The following is a 22,531-nucleotide window of genomic DNA, read 5'->3' as shown; positions in this document are numbered from 1 at the left end:
ATGAAAATTTTTTTTTTTCCACTTCAAATTATTATATTAATCTTTACACAAAGTATTTTATCAGACATCAATAATTAAAAATTAAAAGACCTTTGTTGCTACATTCGGTCACAATAAAAACATATATGTAAAAATGCAAAATTAAAAAACACAATATGACATAATCCTATCTATCACTGTCTACCAAGGTACTCTTCAGGGAGAAATACAATAGACAAAAATATCTGTCATTGATTACCACACTCTAACCCGACAGTTAGACCAACTTGTGAGGTGTTTCAATGTGAAGCATCAAAGTCTACTGTCCATCGGTATATGGGAAAAATTGTGGTTTTTTTGGAGGGCGTCGACGCGTTTCGAAGGACTATTCAGATTAGGCCTTCTTTTCCAAGACCAAACATTATTTTTCAACTCCCGTATTGAAAAATCTATAAACATATACATATATTTAAAAGAACATTTAAACAAGGGTTATATTTCATCAAAGATGTTTCTATGTTTTATGCATCACGATTCAAATATGCCATCTCTTGTTATCCAACACTAGAATGGTCAATAATGCTAATCCAAACAATTATTCATATCTATTTGCCTGATATAGTAGACCAATTTATTCGATACTTTAGGTACTTTAATGTCATATTGAAATAGAAAAAGGGGAAAACTTTTTTTGGTATGTGCCAATACACGACCTCATTCACTCTGGTGTTATTCACACCCTGAACAATGCACATTCATATGATCAAACCTCACAATCTCACTCAAGTGCACCCGAATACTCCAACTATTGTGATAAAGTTCAAGGTTCAAAAATTATTTTTAATCTAAGAGCAGAGAGGATATATCGTCCTTCCCCTTACCTCTTCCCGTATTTATGATGTGGGGAACCGACTAATTGTTTCTGATTGTTGGCCACCTTAATTCTTTTGGAAACGTGATCCCAGGTTGCTGTGATAAATCCTATGGAGACCAGATATCCTTAGTCTACCCATAATGATTAAATCTCTAATTACGTTGTTATGTTTCATTAGTATGATATCTACCTGGTTCTTTTATTTTGAATTCCTATTCGTTCTCTCTGTAGTTGTTTGATGCCTTGGAGTGCCCTCTTTGGTCGCTCCGTTCAGGCGTTAGCAGAGCTGAGAGGTCGGCTTGTAACCCTGTACTCGCCAATTGGGCAACCAAGTCACAGTAAAAATAGGGGTTTCGTGTGTTCACTGTCAGGACATGTAAAGTATGTGTCCTGCCTGTGTCAGATGTTGCACCCTGCCTTAGGCCTGTCTGATGGGTGACTTACACAGATGTGCAGAGAAAGTAGTGGCTTTGCCATTGTTTTCAATTGTAAAATAGGGCTAGCAGTGCAGGACTGGTCTGGAGTGGCGGACTGGGGGACTAGTTTTGCTTGGGGGATGATCTCCAGGGTGGCACAACCAGTGCTGCAGTCTGGGGTACCCCTCTAACTTACATGCCCTAGGTACCAGGGTGCCATTTACTAGGGAATGACAGGTAAGTTAGCCATTTCTAATTGGGTGCAGCCAATTCAACATACACTTTAGGGTCCGGGCACAGGCACCCAGGTCTGGTTAGCAGGCCTCCATGCACTCTCAGAGGTGAAAAACCAGCAGCATTAGTTGAAAACCTTTGGGGTGGCCATACAAAAAGAGGCATTTCCTTACATTTGGGTTTACACTAGTGGTAGCAATGCACTTTCCAAATGCAAAATGCACCACAATACAATGGAGCAAGTGGTTCCAGAGGGAGGATGTAGGGAAAACAAATTTGCAAATCTCCACCACACAGTCTTGTAACAGGCTAGGGATCCCATGAGATCAGTGACAGTAACGAGGAATTCAAATAATCCTCTCTGAAAGCCATCCAAACAACCATTGTCATAAGCTGCTTGGTAAAATGCTGCTGGCATCTCACACTGCTGACTTTGGTAACTTGATAATGATTTCTCCAGGTGGATGCTTCCAAAGAATTCCCTCCATGTGCTGCTCCTTTTTACAGCTTTCCGCAACCGCTGTGGCCCAGTGCTGCGAGGCGGACTCTCTGCGGCAGACTGCGCAAGCACTGCAAGCAGACCTTCAGCAGGAGCGTGAGCAGGGCAGACAGGAGGTCATGAAACTTCAGGAGCAGCTGCTCACATCCAGGCAACAAAAGGACAACCTGGCTGAGGAACTGAGGTAGAAGTGAACATCTTGACCCTCTGGTGTTGCCCGGGCATTTAAGCATAGGTGACCGCAAGAAGTGGTTTGTAGTTCCAGTAATTCATGTTCCACCAAGCAGCCATCATTGAGAACTGAAATGTTCTCCACGATGAAACAAAAATAGTTTGCTTTTTAAACGAGTTGGAGAGTGTTGCTTTGTCTGCAAGTGTATGGGCTGCCAAAATATGTATTCATTGTGTATCATGAATGTCTGATATGTATTGGTTGAACTGAGAGAATTAAGCATGTGCTACAACAATGTCTTAGGTGCTTTGTTGACCAGTATCAAAATGACTGACTCATCCTCTTGGTTGGTAGGAGAGTGGATACCATTTCCAAACTCAGACCTCCAAATGTCTGCCATCTTGTTTTTGTTCTTATGGATCACACCCTCATGAAGTTAACCATTACATTACCTCTTTAAAGCAAGCCCAAAAACAAGGACGTACACGTATAATGTTAGTAAATGTTATGTTACGTTAAAAGTATTTGTATAGCGCACATACACCAAGTGGTTTCTTGGCGCTAATTGTAAAAGGTATCCTCCTGCTCGTTGATTCATTCATAAGCCTGGTGGAACAGCCAGGTTTTTAGCAGTCTCCTAAATTGGGGGTAAATTGTCGAGAATCTGATGTTAAAGGGGAGAGAGTTCCAAAAGTGAGGGGCGAGGACAGCAAATCTTGATCCACCTAATCTATTGTGTGTAAAGAAAGGAGTAGCCAAGAGATTAAGATGCGATGACCTAAGGTCCCAGGTAAGAACATATCTATGGACCAGGGTGGAGTCTCCGGGCATGTGTTGTGGAGAGATTTAAAGATGAGACACCCTATCTTAAATGAACAGCATTCTGCTACAAGGAGCCAGTGTAGCTTCTACATTAGGGGGGGTAACGTGATGCCATTTCTGCTGATGATAGATTAATCTAGCTGCCTAGTTTTGCTCCAGCTGCAGTCTTCTTATTAAATATGCCGGGAGGCCGAAGTAAAGTGAATTAGCATAGTAAATATGGAAGATGACCAAGGCTAGAACGACCTGGGTAAGAGCTTCAGGAGTAAGGAATCTACTAATCTTCCTGATCGTCCGGATCTGAAAAGAAACGGGTCAAGACCACCGTCCCAATCTGAGACTTCATAGTCAGGTTGCTGTAAATTGTGACACCAAGGCTTTTAGCTGATCTTGAGGGTGGGGTTCCCAACTCAGCAGGGCAAAAATTCGAATTCCAGGTATTTAGGGGGCCCCCCGACTCTTATCAGTTCTGTTTTATCCGAGTTCAATTTTAAGTGATTGCTATTCATCCAATTACATATGTGTAGCATGATTGTCTGAAAATTAGTGATGGAGGTAGCAGACTTGTCGATGGTGAGATCAGTTGCAGATCATCAGCGTAGTTGAAAGTGCACACATTTCTTTCACCTAAGGATTGAATTATTGGGAAGAGGAACAAATTGAACAGGTGCGGGGACAGGGAGGATCCCTGTGACACACCACATGTCAATTTGACTTGAGGAGCCGTGAATTGCGAAAGACGGACAGATTGAGAGCGGTCATCTAGAAAGGACGTGAGCCTTTTATGGGCCCAACCTGGATCCCTGAGTCCTTGACTCGGTCCACCAGAAGTTCATGGTCGACCGTGTCGAAAGCCGCAGCGAGATCAAGGAGCACCAGAGCCTGAGTGGTGCCCTTGTCTGCTTCTTTCCTCATTCCATCTAATACGGTCAGGATTGCTTCCTCCGTTGAGTGAGAGGGCCGAAAGCCCGCTTGATGGGAGTCAAGGAATTGAGACTGTTCAATAAAAGAGCAGAGACAGTTGGCAACATATGCTTCCAATACCTTGGCTAAAAAGGGGAGCAATGAGATAGGGCGATAGTTTGTAGGGACCAGTGGGTCTGTACCTATTTTCTTGATAATTGGAACTATTTCTGCCTCTCTGGCTCTGGGAGCCAAGCCCAGGATAAGTGAATTATTCAATAGAGAAAGAGCGGTGTCAGGACAAGTGAGAAAAGTGTAGTAACGGAGGTCCACGCAGGTAGGTTGGCAAGAGGGCGTAAGCAAATGTAATTGGGAAAGATCCCAATAAGACACACCCTGTCTGAGGGTATCCGTGTATGTGAAAGTGGGACTGAGACCCATGACCTACTCCCTGTTGTGATAGTGAGTAGCAAATGTAAATGGGACAGAAACCCATGCAATGATGCCCTGTGTATGGGTGAAAAACGTATGTAGCCCGTGTAGGCACGTGTATGAGCGAATGGGGCAAGAACCCATTACCATCCCTGTGTAGGGAAGAATAAAGTGTAAAATTGTACACATGTGAAATGAAGAATAAAACCCTGAAGGTGTGTACTCAGAGTCCATGTACGAGAAATGATGAGCGGAATAGGCCCCAAAAAGAAACACCCTGAGAGTAAATTGGAGAGACACAACGTTATGCCACCTCCCAGAAGATATAACGAAATGTAATGTGAAGCAATGGGAATGGTAAGTGACCAAACCCCACAAACCTAAGCATCCACATAAATGAGCAAAATGTTCTCATATAACAATCCCATGAGAGAAGGATAGAAATAAATGTGCAAGAGAATCGTCAAGTGTAAGCAATACGAAATGGTGTATACGTAATGGAAATAAAAATGACCGTTCACTGTTCAGCAGACAGCAGTGCACCATTCCTGGAAAGACCGGTAAAGTGAGGCACAATGTGCCTGCTTTACACCAGCCCATGTCCTGTTGAAGCCAGAAGAACCGCATAGGTAAAGCTGAGCACAACCCAGTTCCCACTGAAGTGTTAGAGCGACGTTACATATATGCGATCCATAAAGTTTCTTCCGTGATTATCCTCAATGGACCCATGAAGCTCATTGTTGTAAACATACCGCACAACTTGTGGTGGAGGAAATTCCAAATGACACTCATCAACCAGCACAGAGAAACGTCGGATATGTTCCTCCGTAGCATTTGACAACTTTACAGAGCTGGCGGCACGCATCCGGACGCTGAGCCGGGTGGATCACGGCGCGCTAGAGCGCCAAACAGTATCACTAAGAAAATTATGACGTGTAGCAGCACAGGAGGGCTCGCTTGTTGAGATGTCCCACGCGGCTCTACCAAGGAGGTAAGAAGCACGCGCAATGTAAAATGGCTCAAAAACGGAAATAACGGCCGAATTGCTGGCCGAGCGTTAAATTCTGAAGAGAGCGGCAAATGTAGGGGAACACACTGTGGAAATGTGGATTTTCCTGATCAGTTATGTCCCCTATCTTGGACCCCAACGGATCTATATGCATGTTACAAGTACATGTATGTTCCCTCCAGTTCCAGTTTCCCAGACGCAAACATATGTGTGTCTACCGTCGACATGTTCTCTGTCAGATCCGCCATCGATGGGCTGGATATTCGATTCCTAGGTATGAAAGGCCACCGACTTTATATGGCTAAGTCACTACATTTTTACAGTTTAGGCAAGTAGGCCCAATTCTGTCCTCAAAGCCTTTCCCTGCTCTCTGTCTCTGACAGCTTCAGCTTGAGCTCGCATCTGTATCCATGAACTTTGTCCTACTCCCTGTGCAGCTAACGGTGCCTGCCTCGGCCAGTTTTCGCATGCCTGCCAAGAAGCTGTATTTCACCTTCGAATTATCTATTTTGCTCTCCAGCCGATGCATTCCTGTCTAGTGATTTAGGTAAACATTTCCTTTAGCTCACAAGCAAAGGACTCAGCCTGTCCGTCCTCCTGCAAGTGATTCATAGCCCTGCTGCCATGGAAAGTTTTCTGCCCCTTGCATCTCATATAGACACTTAGACGCTTGTACACGCACACACAGTCAGTATAGAATAGATTTTGTCCGAAAGTCCTTCCTTGTGGATAACATAGTTCTTTAAACATAGGATGTTAGATATGATTTGGGATTAGGTTGACTTGACCCCCCAGACTTCTCGTCTCCACATGTAGAGCTAAATGTCAAGTCCCCTTCACCCCCTAGTTGCACGTCAATTACACGTCATGCTGCTGCGCGCGCATCTATGCCAAGTATTATCTTATAGATCCACCTATGTCTGATAATCCTAACCAATCATGTTTCTTTTATTCCTTATTACGCCTAGTTTCAATTACGTACCTATTTTGTCACTTTTCTTATCAAATGTTACGCCTTCTACATTCGTTTCATTGTAATGCACTTATTATAAAAATACATGTCTGTCAATAAAATATTGTACTTCACTTCCTGAACCCTCGTGGTGACGGAACCTGAAGGCCGCGACTCGAGTCGGCCATTTTGAATGGAATAAAGCCCATTTAGAAAACCTCTTATACCACGGATTCTGCCTCTTGTTATTTTGAGCTATTTACTTTATTTTAAGATTCCGTATGAAATTCAGTCCGGTATTTTTATTTACCACATAATGGCGCCCGAACAGGGACACTTTCTCATCTCACGCGCCGGCGGTGCGTTGCAGGCCCGGTCTCCTGCCACAGCTGGACGGACCATAAACGCGTACCAGCAGGATTTCCTGTAAGCTCCCTCCGGTCAAGCGGGGGCGACTGAGGCTGCGATCAACCCAGACGAGGCGGTGAGAAGTGCGAAGTATCCCGACCAGAGCCTAGCTGAGAGAGCAAGATCCGAGGTATACAGAGGCCCACCAGGTTTTCCGAAATCCCGATGTCCAGAGGGTCCGATGTCCGCAGTCGTCGAGTCCTGTCCATTCTCTGAGGCCTTCCGTTTCAAGGAGCTACTCGGTGAGTACCATCGCCGGGGAGGCGTGTTGACGCGCACATAGGTTGTGCCGGTCAAGACGGATTTGGGTACACAAATCCGGTCTGCACTGTTTAGCAGTGTATATGTACTGTTTAGCAGTATATCAAGTATTCCGAAGTATTCAGTTATTGTCAAGAATTCAGCGTGGTGATTAGTTAAGCAGACTGTCATCATTGTCGATCATTGTTATAATGTTTAATGTTTAATGTTTAAAGTATTCAGAAAATGTCTTGCATATTGTGGTATGAATGATTGTCCATTGTTCACCGTTCATTATTGTGTTTTTTTTGTATTAAGAAAATTCAAGAGTAAGTATCAGATCAGTTGTCAATATGCCGCTCTTCTCGAAGTTAAGACAGATTACTACCAGAAAAGGGGTGCTTGAAGAAGCAGTTCCTATTCCTCCTAGAGACACTCCAGGACATTTCATGTACCATAAGCATGGCTTAGATGCCATATTGTTTCTTGATCTATGGGTAGATTATACCAAGGGATTACCGGAAAGTCAAAGGTGGCCCGTAGCGGGAACCTGGGATGCAGAGTGCATCATGAAAGTGGAGGAAGAGTTATGGAAAAGAAAGGTCAGACAGTCACAGAAAGACGCTGTTGAGTTATGGCGTAAAGAATCTCATAGACGAACAGAAAAAGCACGTAGACAAGAAGAGAGGAGTAAAGAAAGTTCAAATAAAGTTGAAGAAAATCTATTAATTAAGGAAGGTATCCGAGTGAAATCAGAACAAGTAAATAGACAAAGAAATGCTCTTATGAATGGTATGTATCCCCTTCTAGCCGAAGGACTACCTAAGGCTGATCCAGAGATGCCAAAAGACTTGCCACCCCCATTATTTCCAATTAAGGTACATCAAAAAGGGCATCCCAGAACCGCAGAAGACGTTTTTCTTTCCTCATATCTAGATGATGCAGCTCCCGAGTATGCTAACGCCACACCACATAGACCGTCCGGCGGAGGGGTTCAACGTCAGGATCAGGTATCTGTCCCCGTGCAACAGCAAGTCCCGACGCAAACTTCGGCAAGCACATCTGTTTCCGCATCTGTCTCCGCAGTCGACTCTACAGGGGTATCGACACCCATAGTTGCTGTGTCACGTTCGACGAACCCATTCACACCCGACGCCCCAGATGGGGCCACGGGAGGTGCTAGCAGTACCTTTACACCACCTAGAATAAATAAACTTGTTTTTCAAGAGTCAGCACATTCACGTACACCTAAGTTTGTAAGTGAACGTACGCTTAAGGAACTCCTTGTAAATTGTAGATATGATCCGGTGGTTGGTAAAGAGGACGAAATGGTCCTGGCATCATTACGTATCAGGCGAGCCGCAGAGTATTTAGCGAGGTTACCAGGGATGATTACGCATCTAGATAACATATATCATTTTGTTCAAACAGGACGAGATCCAGGATGTATTAGCAGAGCTATGGAATTCCAGAAAGTAGAGATACAGGGGGAACTGTTACGTTTCCTCATAAACTGTGTAATCAGAAATCAAGATCGTCCGGGGGTAGACCCGAATGCAATGCTTACTCTTACAAGATGGAGTCAGAATATATCAGAAGGGAGACACGATAAGCAAAATTGTATAATAGCCATGTGCCGAAAAATCCGTAAAGAAATAGAACGTATTCATGAAGAGAGATTGGGAACAGACGAGTTTGAGCAAGATGAAGTGTCCGAATCAGGGAATTCCGCAAGACAGTCAGAGAACATAGCCTATGTAGGCAGAGGAAGATCCTGTGAAAATACTAGATGTTTTTCTGATCCCATACACTCTGTATGCCCAAATAATAACAGAACGTTTCCGACGCCTGTAATAAATCTGAAGTCTCCTGAACATTCATTTCAAGCCGCAGATAAAATACTACGAGAACGAAGGGGTTACCACCTCCTCGATTCCATGGATGAGCAAGAATTAGCCAGATCAGCTGTTCACTGGATCGTTAGTCCTGAAAAATACGGTGATGAGACCGTAGCACACACGTTTCTCAATCTCAGTACAGATGAACAACGTTTAGCTGGAATCTATATGATTCAGCAACTCCTCATATTATATAAGAGCCAACATGCTGACCCTGGTCCTTTACCTGATATATTAACGGAACTACTCACGAACAGATGGAGAGGTTCTAGTAACAAGCTAATTAAAGAGATATTAGTGTCACGTAAACAGTATGTCCTTTTTGTAAGTCCGGATTCTCTCTCGCTGCCCCACAGAGAAAGAACGCCGTACTATATGGATAGACAAAATCCTTTACGAGAAGTGCACCCAATAAAAGGCGAAGACAATGAGTTTCACCGTGTATTTGTTTACACACCCATATCAAAAATGGAATTATTAGAAATGAAGAAAGTAGTACCTAGTCACGACAAGGACCCAGCGGGTTTCCACCGAGAAATTAAAGACATGTTACTAATGGGAGAGTACACCTTTCCTGATATTATGACGATATTAAAGGTGCTTTTGCCTGCTGGCATTTATGAAAAACTGAAAGAAAAAGAGTGGGAAGTGGGAGATCAAAAGATAGACTGGACAGCATTGGCAGAGGAAGAAAGGGGCCGAACTGCAGGTTCAGGGCTCGGGGATAAAGTTAAACTGTTACCAGGTTTACTAGTACAGGTACTGCCACGTTTATTAACTACAAAAAAGGAAGATTGGGGTGCAATCACCGCCTGCAAACAAAAGCAAGATGAAGACACAAGCGATTATTATGCTCGATTTGAAAAATGTTTTGGTATAAATAGTGGTATAAAAGCAAGTAGTGACTCATATCCACATCTATTTGTGACGAAATTAGTGGAAAATGCATTGCCCCCAGTGAAGAATAGAATATTGAAATTCGAGAGTACCTGGCAAAGTAACACTCCGTCGCAAATGCTACAAATGTTACAGTATCATCACAATAGAATTAGGGATGAACAAGAACACGAGCATAGACGCATGAAGGATACAAAAATGAAAATGCTAGTTTCTCAGACAGTACCAGCAGATGGTCACAAAAAGGGTGTGACACATTCTGGTGATTCTGCAGTTCCTGTAAAAGGAACCTGCAATTACTGTAAACAACTAGGCCATTATGTACACGATTGTCCAGTCCTGAAACGTAATATAGCTACAGGTATTGCAAAGGAGAGACCACGATTAGTTAGACAAGATCAGAATGAGCAAGGAGCTATGCAGCATGGACAGTCCATGCCAGCCTCACAGCAACCCATACAGTTTGTGCCAGCTGCACCACCGTTGCCTGCTACTGCCACACAAACCACAACACGACAAATGTATCAGACTGCACAGTATGAATACCCTGAGTATCAGCGCTACGCATGAACCAGCCTAGAGAGGGAAGTTGACTTACCGCTTATCGAGATTCCTGTAGATCAAGAAGGACCTTATGTACATAGTGAATTATTAGGTCAAGATAGAAAATTCTTACTCGATACAGGGGCAAGTCGAACAACTATAAAACGAAGTGAAGTTCCGGGGGCACCCCTCTCAGGCTCTCAAAATGTTTCCCTTGGTTTTTCAGGAAAACCTATTGTTAATGAAGTATCACAGCCTCTACCACTTACGATAGGACCTTTGACACGAACTACAGATTTATTGCTTACTAAATCATGCCCAGAAAATCTGTTAGGAATTAAAACTCTGAAAGCATTAGGAGCCATAATATGTTGTTCTCCGGAAGGAGTAAGGTTGTTTTTACGTGATTTTAAAGGTCACTATGTGTCTAGAGACATGGATCCCCGACTACAGACGTTACCAGTACATCTATGGGCACAAGGCCCTACGGATGTTGGTTGCATGAATATTACACCATACCGAGTTACACTCAAAGCAGGAGTGGTACTACCACGAATGCGACAATACAAGTTACCGCATGATGCTGTAGTGGCTTTGCTGAAAATCATTGATGAGCTGATTGCCCAGGGAGTAGTTGTAGAAACAGACTCCAATGTATGTAATTCACCGATAATTCCGATTCTTAAACGAACTGACCCTACTGCTCCACCAGTGTACCGATTGGTTATTGATTTGCGTGAACTAAACAAGTGTATTGTACCACAATTCCCTGTGGTCCCTGATATATCATCATTGTTGACAGCAATTGATTCCGAAGCAACATTCTTTACTGTAATCGATCTCAAGAATGCTTTTTTCAGCGTCCCAATAGATCCGGAAAGCCAATACTTGTTCGGATTCAGTTTAAATGGGCGCAGTTTTAAATTCTCACGCGCTCCCCAAGGATTCACAGAAAGCCCCAGCATCTACAGCCAAGCACTGAAACGAGAACTCGACAGTATCCACATGCCAGTCAATACTGCACTGCTTCAATATGTCGATGATCTGCTGATCACCGCGAGAAGCGAGCCAGAATGTGAAAAAGCTTCTCTGACAGTTTTACATTTCCTAGCCGACAAGGGGCACAAGGTGTCCCCTTCTAAGCTGCAATTCTGTGTTCAGCGAGTTATTTATCTTGGTCACTCGCTGTCCAAGGAGGGAAGGCAGCTTACACCAGATCGCATCCAGTTAATTGCTAATATGTCAATACCCCAGACACAAAAGGAGGTGCGAGCTTTCATAGGCCTCACTTCATATTGTAGGCAGTGGATCCCTCAGTACGCATTTCTAGCAAAACCACTCATTCAGTTAACCACACAGGAGGCAGCCACATCGACTGTTCTCCCTTGGACTCAGGAACATACACAAGCTTTTGAAAGCCTAAAGGAAGCTTTATGTCAAGCACCTGTTTTAGCAACACCATGTTATAGCAAACATTTTACACTCTTTGTTACAGAACGCGAAGGTACTGCCTTGTCAGTACTCACTCAGGATCAAGCAGGATCACGCAAGCCATGTGCTTATTTTTCCAGTACATTAGATCCCGTAGCTCAGGCTTTGCCTGCATGCCTGAAATCAGTGGCAGCGACAGCCTTAGCTATCAGACAAAGCGATGCCATAGTATTAGGACACCCATTGACAGTACAAGTACCACATGCAGTAGAGGTTCTTGTGAACCGAACACAAACACAACACTTGACCATAGCAAGGCTTACCGGTTATGAACTGACATTGTTTCAACCACACATAGAGATCCGACGGTGTAATACATTGAATCCTGCTACACTATTACCTGTAATTGGAACAGACCCACTAGCTCATGATTGTGTTGAAATCATTGAAATAAAGACGAAACCTAGACAAGACTTGACAGACGTTCCATTGTTAGATCCAGACCTGACGTTGTATGTAGACGGATCGTGCATGAGAACAAGTACAGGAGATTTAGTGGCCGCGTATGCAGTCACAACAGACACTGAAGTTATTGAGACACATTGTATAGATACTCTGTCAGCCCAAGCAGCAGAACTTATTGCGCTAACGCAAGCCTGTATTCAAGCCACAAATAAGAAAGTTAATGTATACACTGACTCACGTTATGCATTCGGAGTTGTACACGACTTCGGCGTGCTGTGGCGAGAGAGAGGTTATTTAACCTCCCATGGTGCCCACATTCAGCACGGACCCCTCATTCATGCCTTGTTAGACGCAATACATCTACCCACTGCTATATCGATTATGAAATGTAAAGCACACACGAAGGTTACTGATACCATTTCTCAAGGCAATGACTTAGCTGACAGAACAGCTAAACAGACTGCTCAGAATCGCACATTAGACATGACAAAGCTAATAGTTCAGACACCAACACAGTGTATGACAATTAAGGATCCCGCACTTGACGTAATTGACATACAGACACATGCCACAGCAGAAGAAATAAAGAAGTGGACTGAACTAGGAGGGATCCAGACAGATCAAGGATGGATGACGAAGGAGAAATCTGTATGGTTTCTCCCTGATTCCATGGTTCAAGCCATTATAGCTACAGTTCACAGTCCAGCACATTTAGGAGAGAAGGCTATGCTAGACAGCATTCAGCACATTTGGTTCAATAAACATTTACGAGCAGCAGCTAAACAAAAAGTTCGTACCTGTATGATATGTTGTCAGTTTAATCCAGGAAAGAGTGTTCCCGTAGAGCAGGGTGGATTTCAGCCTCCTGACCATCCTTTTGAAGTCCTCCAGATGGATTATATTCAGATGGAACGTTGTCGAGGATTCAAATATGTCCTCGTAGTTGTCTGCGCTCTCTCCCGTTGGACAGAGGCGTATCCCGTATCAGATTACACTGCCCCGACTACTGCCAAGCAGCTAGTTCGAGAATTCTTCCCACGGTACGGTTTACCACGTGTTGTATATTCAGATAACGGTCAGCCTTTCTCATCCGAATTAATGAAACATGTCTCACTTTTGTTGGGATATCAGTGGAAATTCCACTGTGTCCGACACCCCGAGGCAGCAGGTCTCGTGGAACGACATAATCAACTTTTAAAAATCAGATTGTCTAAAATATGTCAGGAAAAAGGTGTGGACTGGATAGTAGCCTTACCAGTTGCGCTATTCTACATGAGAATGGTAGCACACTCTCGAACAGGGCTATCCCCTTATGAAGTGATCTTTGGTAGACCACCGAATATGTGGGGGACGCCTATACCCCGTAAAATAACTGATGTTGACTGTAATATGCTGACAGATTACCTGGCTTCCTTGATGTCTGCACTACAATCTTGTCGTTCACAGGTAGTCGCAGCTTTTCCCGACAACACCGAGGTGAAACCTCATGATGTAATTCCCGGTGATTATGTTCTCATCAGAAATTTTGATCGGAAAACCCAACTGGAGCCAAGGTGGAGGCTTCCTAAGTTGGTCCTGTTGACGACCAGAACAGCTGTGAAGATCGAAGGAAGAAAAGGATGGGTGCATTCCAGCCATATAAAAAAATTTTATGGACTTCCTCCTGACACAAACAGTACTTCCCGTGTGTCTTCCCCCATTGACTCAAAGCTACCTTTGGCTGAGGCCAGTAGCACCGAACTCTATAAGCAGAAACTCAGGTCCAGATCCAAGCTGTCGGACGATTTGATTGTTTAAGTCCTCTCCAAGGTGAAGCGGTTGAATCTGTCCCGACATGTGTCCCTTAGGTCTGAATCATGTAGAGTCCAGAATCATAATGAAACGACATGCTTATTGTAAATTACTGCGTAACCACTGTATTGTGACTTTATTAATTTTGTTTTCCTTGAGTTTTTTAATAGTTACTGCAAGTATATTGTTGCATATGTATTATCCTGTTTCTAAACGTGTTTTCAATATAACTGATGAACATTCTTTTAGTGACCTACCGCCACATGAGTTGTCCTATAGACTTGCGCTGCGCAATAACACATTCATTAGTATGTTACATCATTCCCATCAGACTAGTAATGCCACCAATTGTTGGGTGTGTGGCCGACTCCCTCCCTATCAGAATAACAAAGGAGTTCTGCCTTTCTTTCCACATCCATTTACACACAATGGCTCCTGTGGAGCATGGTTTAGTTTATTAAATTCCATAGACCCAGACACAGCCGTTTATCAACAACATTGGATATGGGGAAATCTGAATCTAGTTTTATTCAAAGTCTGTCATCCTAATAAGGAGGGTCGCCCCAGTAGAACAGGAACTGATTTAGAAAATGAAGTGTATAAATTAGGTAATTTTACGCCTAATCTTATGATTCTGAATGTCAAATCCGAAGTTGAACTAATTCTGCCCACTATGTCAGTCTTTCCAGTTAAGGGTGAATTATGTGTGAGAAAAGTTGGTTCCATACATATGGGCCATAGTAAATGTGTTACTACAATAGAATATAGTGATCAAGGTAAATCTTCATTTAGAGCTTCTCGCCATTCTTACTTTATATGTGGCCAGACGGCATATATGCTTCTGCCTCTGGATTGGGATGGTACCTGTTACATAGCATTCCTTTTGCCACCTGTTTTCCTAGCTCCCCCTGATTATTATCGAAATGTTCATTTAGTACGCAATAGAAAGCGAAGAGATCTCCCAGTTGTCGATTATACTGAGACGGCATGGGACAAGTATGTAGATTTCAATAAAGGTATCTTTCCCTATATAGGTACAATATCAAATAGTAAGCTGATACGCAGACTCACCAAGACTCTTGAAGCTGTAGTAAACGAGACTATAGCCGCCCTAGGCAATCTGACAGAGGAACAATCAGCGATGAGAATTGTTGTTCTCCAGAATCGTCTTGTCCTTGACGTCATCCTGGCCGATAGGGGCGGAGCTTGCAGGGTCATCGGATCCAGCTGCTGCATATTCATACCAGAAAATTCGCCATCTGTATATAAAGCTATAACACGCCTTCATAAGATTGTAAGCCAGATACACGAAAATCCAGGCACTTGGACGTGGTCCGGGTGGTTTTGGAGTGTGATATCAGCCTGGGGATGGAGAGTTCTATCCTTCCTAGGTATTGGCCTTCTTATGCTCTTCAGTTGTTGTTTATGTCTGCAATGTGGACCAGCGATTTGTGGTCTGTGTGCCACATCATGCATTCCATATCAAAATTCTCGTTCAAAATGCCGGAAGAAGAAGGAAGAAGAAATGATGCTCCATGAGCAAATCGATGGAATGATGAAGATTGATATCTTTTGAAGGGCAAGTAGGGGACAAGGAGGGAATGTGGAAATGTGGATTTTCCTGATCAGTTATGTCCCCTATCTTGGACCCCAACGGATCTATATGCATGTTACAAGTACATGTATGTTCCCTCCAGTTCCAGTTTCCCAGACGCAAACATATGTGTGTCTACCGTCGACATGTTCTCTGTCAGATCCGCCATCGATGGGCTGGATATTCGATTCCTAGGTATGAAAGGCCACCGACTTTATATGGCTAAGTCACTACATTTTTACAGTTTAGGCAAGTAGGCCCAATTCTGTCCTCAAAGCCTTTCCCTGCTCTCTGTCTCTGACAGCTTCAGCTTGAGCTCGCATCTGTATCCATGAACTTTGTCCTACTCCCTGTGCAGCTAACGGTGCCTGCCTCGGCCAGTTTTCGCATGCCTGCCAAGAAGCTGTATTTCACCTTCGAATTATCTATTTTGCTCTCCAGCCGATGCATTCCTGTCTAGTGATTTAGGTAAACATTTCCTTTAGCTCACAAGCAAAGGACTCAGCCTGTCCGTCCTCCTGCAAGTGATTCATAGCCCTGCTGCCATGGAAAGTTTTCTGCCCCTTGCATCTCATATAGACACTTAGACGCTTGTACACGCACACACAGTCAGTATAGAATAGATTTTGTCCGAAAGTCCTTCCTTGTGGATAACATAGTTCTTTAAACATAGGATGTTAGATATGATTTGGGATTAGGTTGACTTGACCCCCCAGACTTCTCGTCTCCACATGTAGAGCTAAATGTCAAGTCCCCTTCACCCCCTAGTTGCACGTCAATTACACGTCATGCTGCTGCGCGCGCATCTATGCCAAGTATTATCTTATAGATCCACCTATGTCTGATAATCCTAACCAATCATGTTTCTTTTATTCCTTATTACGCCTAGTTTCAATTACGTACCTATTTTGTCACTTTTCTTATCAAATGTTACGCCTTCTACATTCGTTTCATTGTAATGCACTTATTATAAAAATACATGTCTGTCAATAAAATATTGTACTTCACTTCCTGAACCCTCGTGGTGACGGAACCTGAAGGCCGCGACTCGAGTCGGCCATTTTGAATGGAATAAAGCCCATTTAGAAAACCTCTTATACCACGGATTCTGCCTCTTGTTATTTTGAGCTATTTACTTTATTTTAAGATTCCGTATGAAATTCAGTCCGGTATTTTTATTTACCAGAAGCCAGAAGAACCGCATAGGTAAAGCTGAGCACAACCCAGTTCCCACTGAAGTGTTAGAGCGACGTTACATATATGCGATCCATAAAGTTTCTTCCGTGATTATCCTCAATGGACCCATGAAGCTCATTGTTGTAAACATACCGCACAACTTGTGGTGGAGGAAATTTCAAATGACACTCATCAACCAGCACAGAGAAACGTCGGATATGTTCCTCCGTAGCATTTGACAACTTTACAGAGCTGGCGGCACGCATCCGGACGCTGAGCCGGGTGGATCACGGCGCGCTAGAGCGCCAAACAGTATCACTAAGAAAATTATGACGTGTAGCAGCACAGGAGGGCTCGCTTGTTGAGATGTCCCACGCGGCTCTACCAAGGAGGTAAGAAGCACGCGCAATGTAAAATGGCTCAAAAACGGAAATAACGGCCGAATTGCTGGCCGAGCGTTAAATTCTGAAGAGAGCGGCAAATGTAGGGGAACACACCACGGTGGCATTGTGAAGGCTAGTGGCAAAAGAGGAATAAGTGGAATGTAACCAAAAGACTCAAATTAACGTGCAGAGCAGGCCGAGAGTCAGCAGCGCGTTGACGCCTAGGAACTCTACTTCAGACAACGACAAGTTGAAAAAACTGTCAATTACTTCATATGTGAGATCAATAAGTATGCTACAGCTGTGCTTCTCCCAAACACCAGAACACTGTAGACAAAGGTTGTTGCCAGCATCAATGTCAATTACCTCCCACATGAGCCTTTATAAAGATTACAACAGCTGGGCGTCTCCCAAGCACCGCAACACTCTAGGCGAAAGTTTTTGCCAGCATAAAACACACCCATGAAGACTGGAAACATAAACGCTGTGTTACTTGCCGTGAAAGGTTGTGGAATAAACCATTTTTCCCTACTTTGTAGACAGGACTGTACTCCCATGCTCCTAGACATTTCCGAAAGACCATGGAGTTAAATTGATTTACAATATGTAGATAGGCCAGTATGATGACAGAAGCAGTCCTTTTTAACTTCATAGTCACAAACAAATAAGCCAAAAGAACACAGTCTTGTCTAGGGCTGTCAAATGGTGATGACACTGGTGGGGGCTGGAAGGTGTAGTTCTTCATCTTAACCTGTTTCTTGTTGTCTTCATTTCTTTTCTGTGTAGGACTTGTGTAGTAATTGACTACTCCGACGCAGGTGATTCTGAATGTGATTTATTCAGACACAGCTACACCGCAGACAGGAGCACGGTGAAAGCTTCCTCCTCCACCAACAGCTCCGTAAACGATTTAAAATGAACACAAACAATGGGTTACTAAGCAACCATAGTATTCTATGACACGGTAAATAGATAGACAGAGTAGAGAGATATAACATATCCTCTTTCCTCCCAACAAAAAACAAAAGAAAATAATCAAAACAAAAAAACTAGAATAACAAAACTACCACTTGATAAAAAAATATATATATATGTAATCACCTTTACAACACAGTAACTATAAAGAACATATGTTCACATTCTCAATTACGATACCTGTAAGGTACATTTCTCGATCTATTGCTTCTTCTTAGAGAACCCTCCAAGATTTTTGCGTCTTGAGCAAGGTGAGAGGTTGAAGGTGAACATGGTAAACCCACAACCTCCTTTACCTTTACAATTTTGCTAACATTTCACCATTTTCCTCCATCAACTTGCACAGCATTCCTTCCCACCTTAGTAACCTGTACAGGAGGACCAAACTTAGATTCACCTTTGTTTACATGAAAAGGAGTTCTAATGCGGACAAAATCACCTACAAAGATATGCACAGATTTGACACCATTTTTGTTATCAAACCATATTTTTTGTTTATGTTGGGAATTGGAAACATTTTCATGTACCAATGTCATAAGACTGTCAACACCAGGAACAGAATTAAGTAATCTATTCATCCATGCAGGTTTGAAACTTGTATTGGCTCTCCTACCTCTCAGAAGTTGAAACGGAGAGATTTTGGTTGTGGAGTGTGGGGTAGTTCTATAGAATCACAACATACTGTCAATTGAGCTAAGGACATCGGCGTTTCGAGATCTAGCCACTTAATGCAATCACCCACCACCCTGTTCATGCGCTCAACGAGACCATTAGATTGAGGGTGATAGAGCAAACTTTTTACATGCTTAATATGACATGAGCGCAAGAAACCTTCAAATTCCGAACTAATAAATTGTGTCCCATTGTCTGAAACAACTGTATCAGGAAAGCCTTCCCTCATGAAAATCTCCTTCAGGAAAGAGATCACAGAACGAGATGAAGAGTCCTGGACAATTTTAAGTTCTGGCCATTTAGAAGAATAATCAATCATGACAAAAATAAAACGACACCCCCCTGGCAGTATTTCTAGTGGTCCCATAATGTCCAGACCAACCTTAGACCACGGTTCAGATGGACATTCTATGGGGAGAAGAGGAGGAGTTGTCACCTTCAAACCCTTGTCAGCTGTACGACAAATCACACAGCAGTCGATAAGTTGATTGATGTCACTATCCATAGCTGGCCACCAGAAGGACTGACGAACCCTTCACTTAGTAAGCGTAGTACCCAGATGACCCTCATGTGCTTTAGAAATAATACTCCTTCTGAGGCTGTGAGGGGCAATAAGCTTGTCACCACACAAAAGTACTCCATCCTCCACTGAAATTTCAGACTCGACTTTCCAAAAAGGTTGTAAAGGTTGTGGGAGCACACGTTCTTTTGGCCACCCTGATTTAAATAATTCACACACACGTTGCAAAACTTGATCCTCACTGAGGGCTTTCACCCATTCATCAACTGAGTCAAAACCATGCTCATGAAGATCCATAGAGTCTACAAAACAATCTTCAGAGTCATCATCCCCAACCTCGCATTTAGAATCTTCCAACTTGCAATTGTCAAGTGGAAAACGCGACAAGTAATCAGCTCTAAGGTTTCTACTCCCAGAGATGTGCTGTACATCAAACTGATATTGAATTAAGCAAAGGTTGGTCGCACACTGCTCGTCACACCAGCAAGTTGCCCCAAAGGACTGTAGTAGATGTAGTGGCGACGGCGGGTACGCCTATGCCACGATGTATAAAGAACAGTATGTGTTGCGTTAGCCATCCCTGGACACGTGTTTCGAGGTAGTTGCCTCTCGTCAGCAGGGAGCAGGTCAGTGTAAAGGGGTGCCGCGTGGACTGCCAAAATGTAATTAAAACAGGTCAAGTACCTCTCATGGCGCGCAGGTGCAGATCCAAGGCTCGTCAGCCCGTTGGCTCAAGGGAGCCGTAATGAATTAAGCAAAGGTTGGTCGCACACTGCTCGTCACACCAGCAAGTTGCCCCAAAGGACTGTAGTAGATGTAGTGGCGACGGCGGGTACGCCTATGCCACGATGTATAAAGAACAGTATGTGTTGCGTTAGCCATCCCTGGACACGTGTTTCGAGGTAGTTGCCTCTCGTCAGCAGGGAGCAGGTCAGTGTAAAGGGGTGCCGCGTGGACTGCCAAAATGTAATTAAAACAGGTCAAGTACCTCTCATGGCGCGCAGGTGCAGATCCAAGGCTCGTCAGCCCGTTGGCTCAAGGGAGCCGTAATGAATTAAGCAAAGGTTGGTCGCACACTGCTCGTCACACCAGCAAGTTGCCCCAAAGGACTGTAGTAGATGTAGTGGCGACGGCGGGTACGCCTATGCCACGATGTATAAAGAACAGTATGTGTTGCGTTAGCCATCCCTGGACACGTGTTTCGAGGTAGTTGCCTCTCGTCAGCAGGGAGCAGGTCAGTGTAAAGGGGTGCCGCGTGGACTGCCAAAATGTAATTAAAACAGGTCAAGTACCTCTCATGGCGCGCAGGTGCAGATCCAAGGCTCGTCAGCCCGTTGGCTCAAGGGAGCCGTAATGAATTAAGCAAAGGTTGGTCGCACACTGCTCGTCACACCAGCAAGTTGCCCCAAAGGACTGTAGTAGATGTAGTGGCGACGGCGGGTACGCCTATGCCACGATGTATAAAGAACAGTATGTGTTGCGTTAGCCATCCCTGGACACGTGTTTCGAGGTAGTTGCCTCTCGTCAGCAGGGAGCAGGTCAGTGTAAAGGGGTGCCGCGTGGACTGCCAAAATGTAATTAAAACAGGTCAAGTACCTCTCATGGCGCGCAGGTGCAGATCCAAGGCTCGTCAGCCCGTTGGCTCAAGGGAGCCGTAATGAATTAAGCAAAGGTTGGTCGCACACTGCTCGTCACACCAGCAAGTTGCCCCAAAGGACTGTAGTAGATGTAGTGGCGACGGCGGGTACGCCTATGCCACGATGTATAAAGAACAGTATGTGTTGCGTTAGCCATCCCTGGACACGTGTTTCGAGGTAGTTGCCTCTCGTCAGCAGGGAGCAGGTCAGTGTAAAGGGGTGCCGCGTGGACTGCCAAAATGTAATTAAAACAGGTCAAGTACCTCTCATGGCGCGCAGGTGCAGATCCAAGGCTCGTCAGCCCGTTGGCTCAAGGGAGCCGTAATGAATTAAGCAAAGGTTGGTCGCACACTGCTCGTCACACCAGCAAGTTGCCCCAAAGGACTGTAGTAGATGTAGTGGCGACGGCGGGTACGCCTATGCCACGATGTATAAAGAACAGTATGTGTTGCGTTAGCCATCCCTGGACACGTGTTTCGAGGTAGTTGCCTCTCGTCAGCAGGGAGCAGGTCAGTGTAAAGGGGTGCCGCGTGGACTGCCAAAATGTAATTAAAACAGGTCAAGTACCTCTCATGGCGCGCAGGTGCAGATCCAAGGCTCGTCAGCCCGTTGGCTCAAGGGAGCCGTAATGAATTAAGCAAAGGTTGGTCGCACACTGCTCGTCACACCAGCAAGTTGCCCCAAAGGACTGTAGTAGATGTAGTGGCGACGGCGGGTACGCCTATGCCACGATGTATAAAGAACAGTATGTGTTGCGTTAGCCATCCCTGGACACGTGTTTCGAGGTAGTTGCCTCTCGTCAGCAGGGAGCAGGTCAGTGTAAAGGGGTGCCGCGTGGACTGCCAAAATGTAATTAAAACAGGTCAAGTACCTCTCATGGCGCGCAGGTGCAGATCCAAGGCTCGTCAGCCCGTTGGCTCAAGGGAGCCGTAATGAATTAAGCAAAGGTTGGTCGCACACTGCTCGTCACACCAGCAAGTTGCCCCAAAGGACTGTAGTAGATGTAGTGGCGACGGCGGGTACGCCTATGCCACGATGTATAAAGAACAGTATGTGTTGCGTTAGCCATCCCTGGACACGTGTTTCGAGGTAGTTGCCTCTCGTCAGCAGGGAGCAGGTCAGTGTAAAGGGGTGCCGCGTGGACTGCCAAAATGTAATTAAAACAGGTCAAGTACCTCTCATGGCGCGCAGGTGCAGATCCAAGGCTCGTCAGCCCGTTGGCTCAAGGGAGCCGTAATGAATTAAGCAAAGGTTGGTCGCACACTGCTCGTCACACCAGCAAGTTGCCCCAAAGGACTGTAGTAGATGTAGTGGCGACGGCGGGTACGCCTATGCCACGATGTATAAAGAACAGTATGTGTTGCGTTAGCCATCCCTGGACACGTGTTTCGAGGTAGTTGCCTCTCGTCAGCAGGGAGCAGGTCAGTGTAAAGGGGTGCCGCGTGGACTGCCAAAATGTAATTAAAACAGGTCAAGTACCTCTCATGGCGCGCAGGTGCAGATCCAAGGCTCGTCAGCCCGTTGGCTCAAGGGAGCCGTAATGAATTAAGCAAAGGTTGGTCGCACACTGCTCGTCACACCAGCAAGTTGCCCCAAAGGACTGTAGTAG

The 22,531-nt window shown here is 44.5% G+C and overlaps 1 protein-coding gene across 4 annotated transcripts in view; it reads left to right on the top strand.

The window, feature by feature from the left end:
• Positions 1-22,531, top strand: part of LOC146771112 (coiled-coil alpha-helical rod protein 1-like) — a 186,337-nt gene that overhangs the window by 60,812 nt on the left and 102,994 nt on the right. For 3 of the 4 annotated variants that reach the window (XM_085640341.1, XM_085640342.1, XM_085640340.1), the window contains exon 5: positions 2,011-2,186. The exons of the other annotated variant lie outside the window; for it this stretch is intronic. In XM_085640341.1, the coding sequence (XP_085496467.1) occupies positions 2,011-2,186 (176 nt within the window). The remainder of the gene's footprint in view (positions 1-2,010; positions 2,187-22,531) is intronic. 4 annotated transcript variants of the gene reach the window in all.

This window comes from Triturus cristatus, unplaced genomic scaffold, assembly GCF_964204655.1.
Source record: "Triturus cristatus unplaced genomic scaffold, aTriCri1.1 SCAFFOLD_189, whole genome shotgun sequence".
NCBI classification, from domain to species: Eukaryota; Metazoa; Chordata; class Amphibia; order Caudata; family Salamandridae; genus Triturus; species Triturus cristatus.
This window is presented reverse-complemented; position numbering and strand designations above follow the sequence as displayed.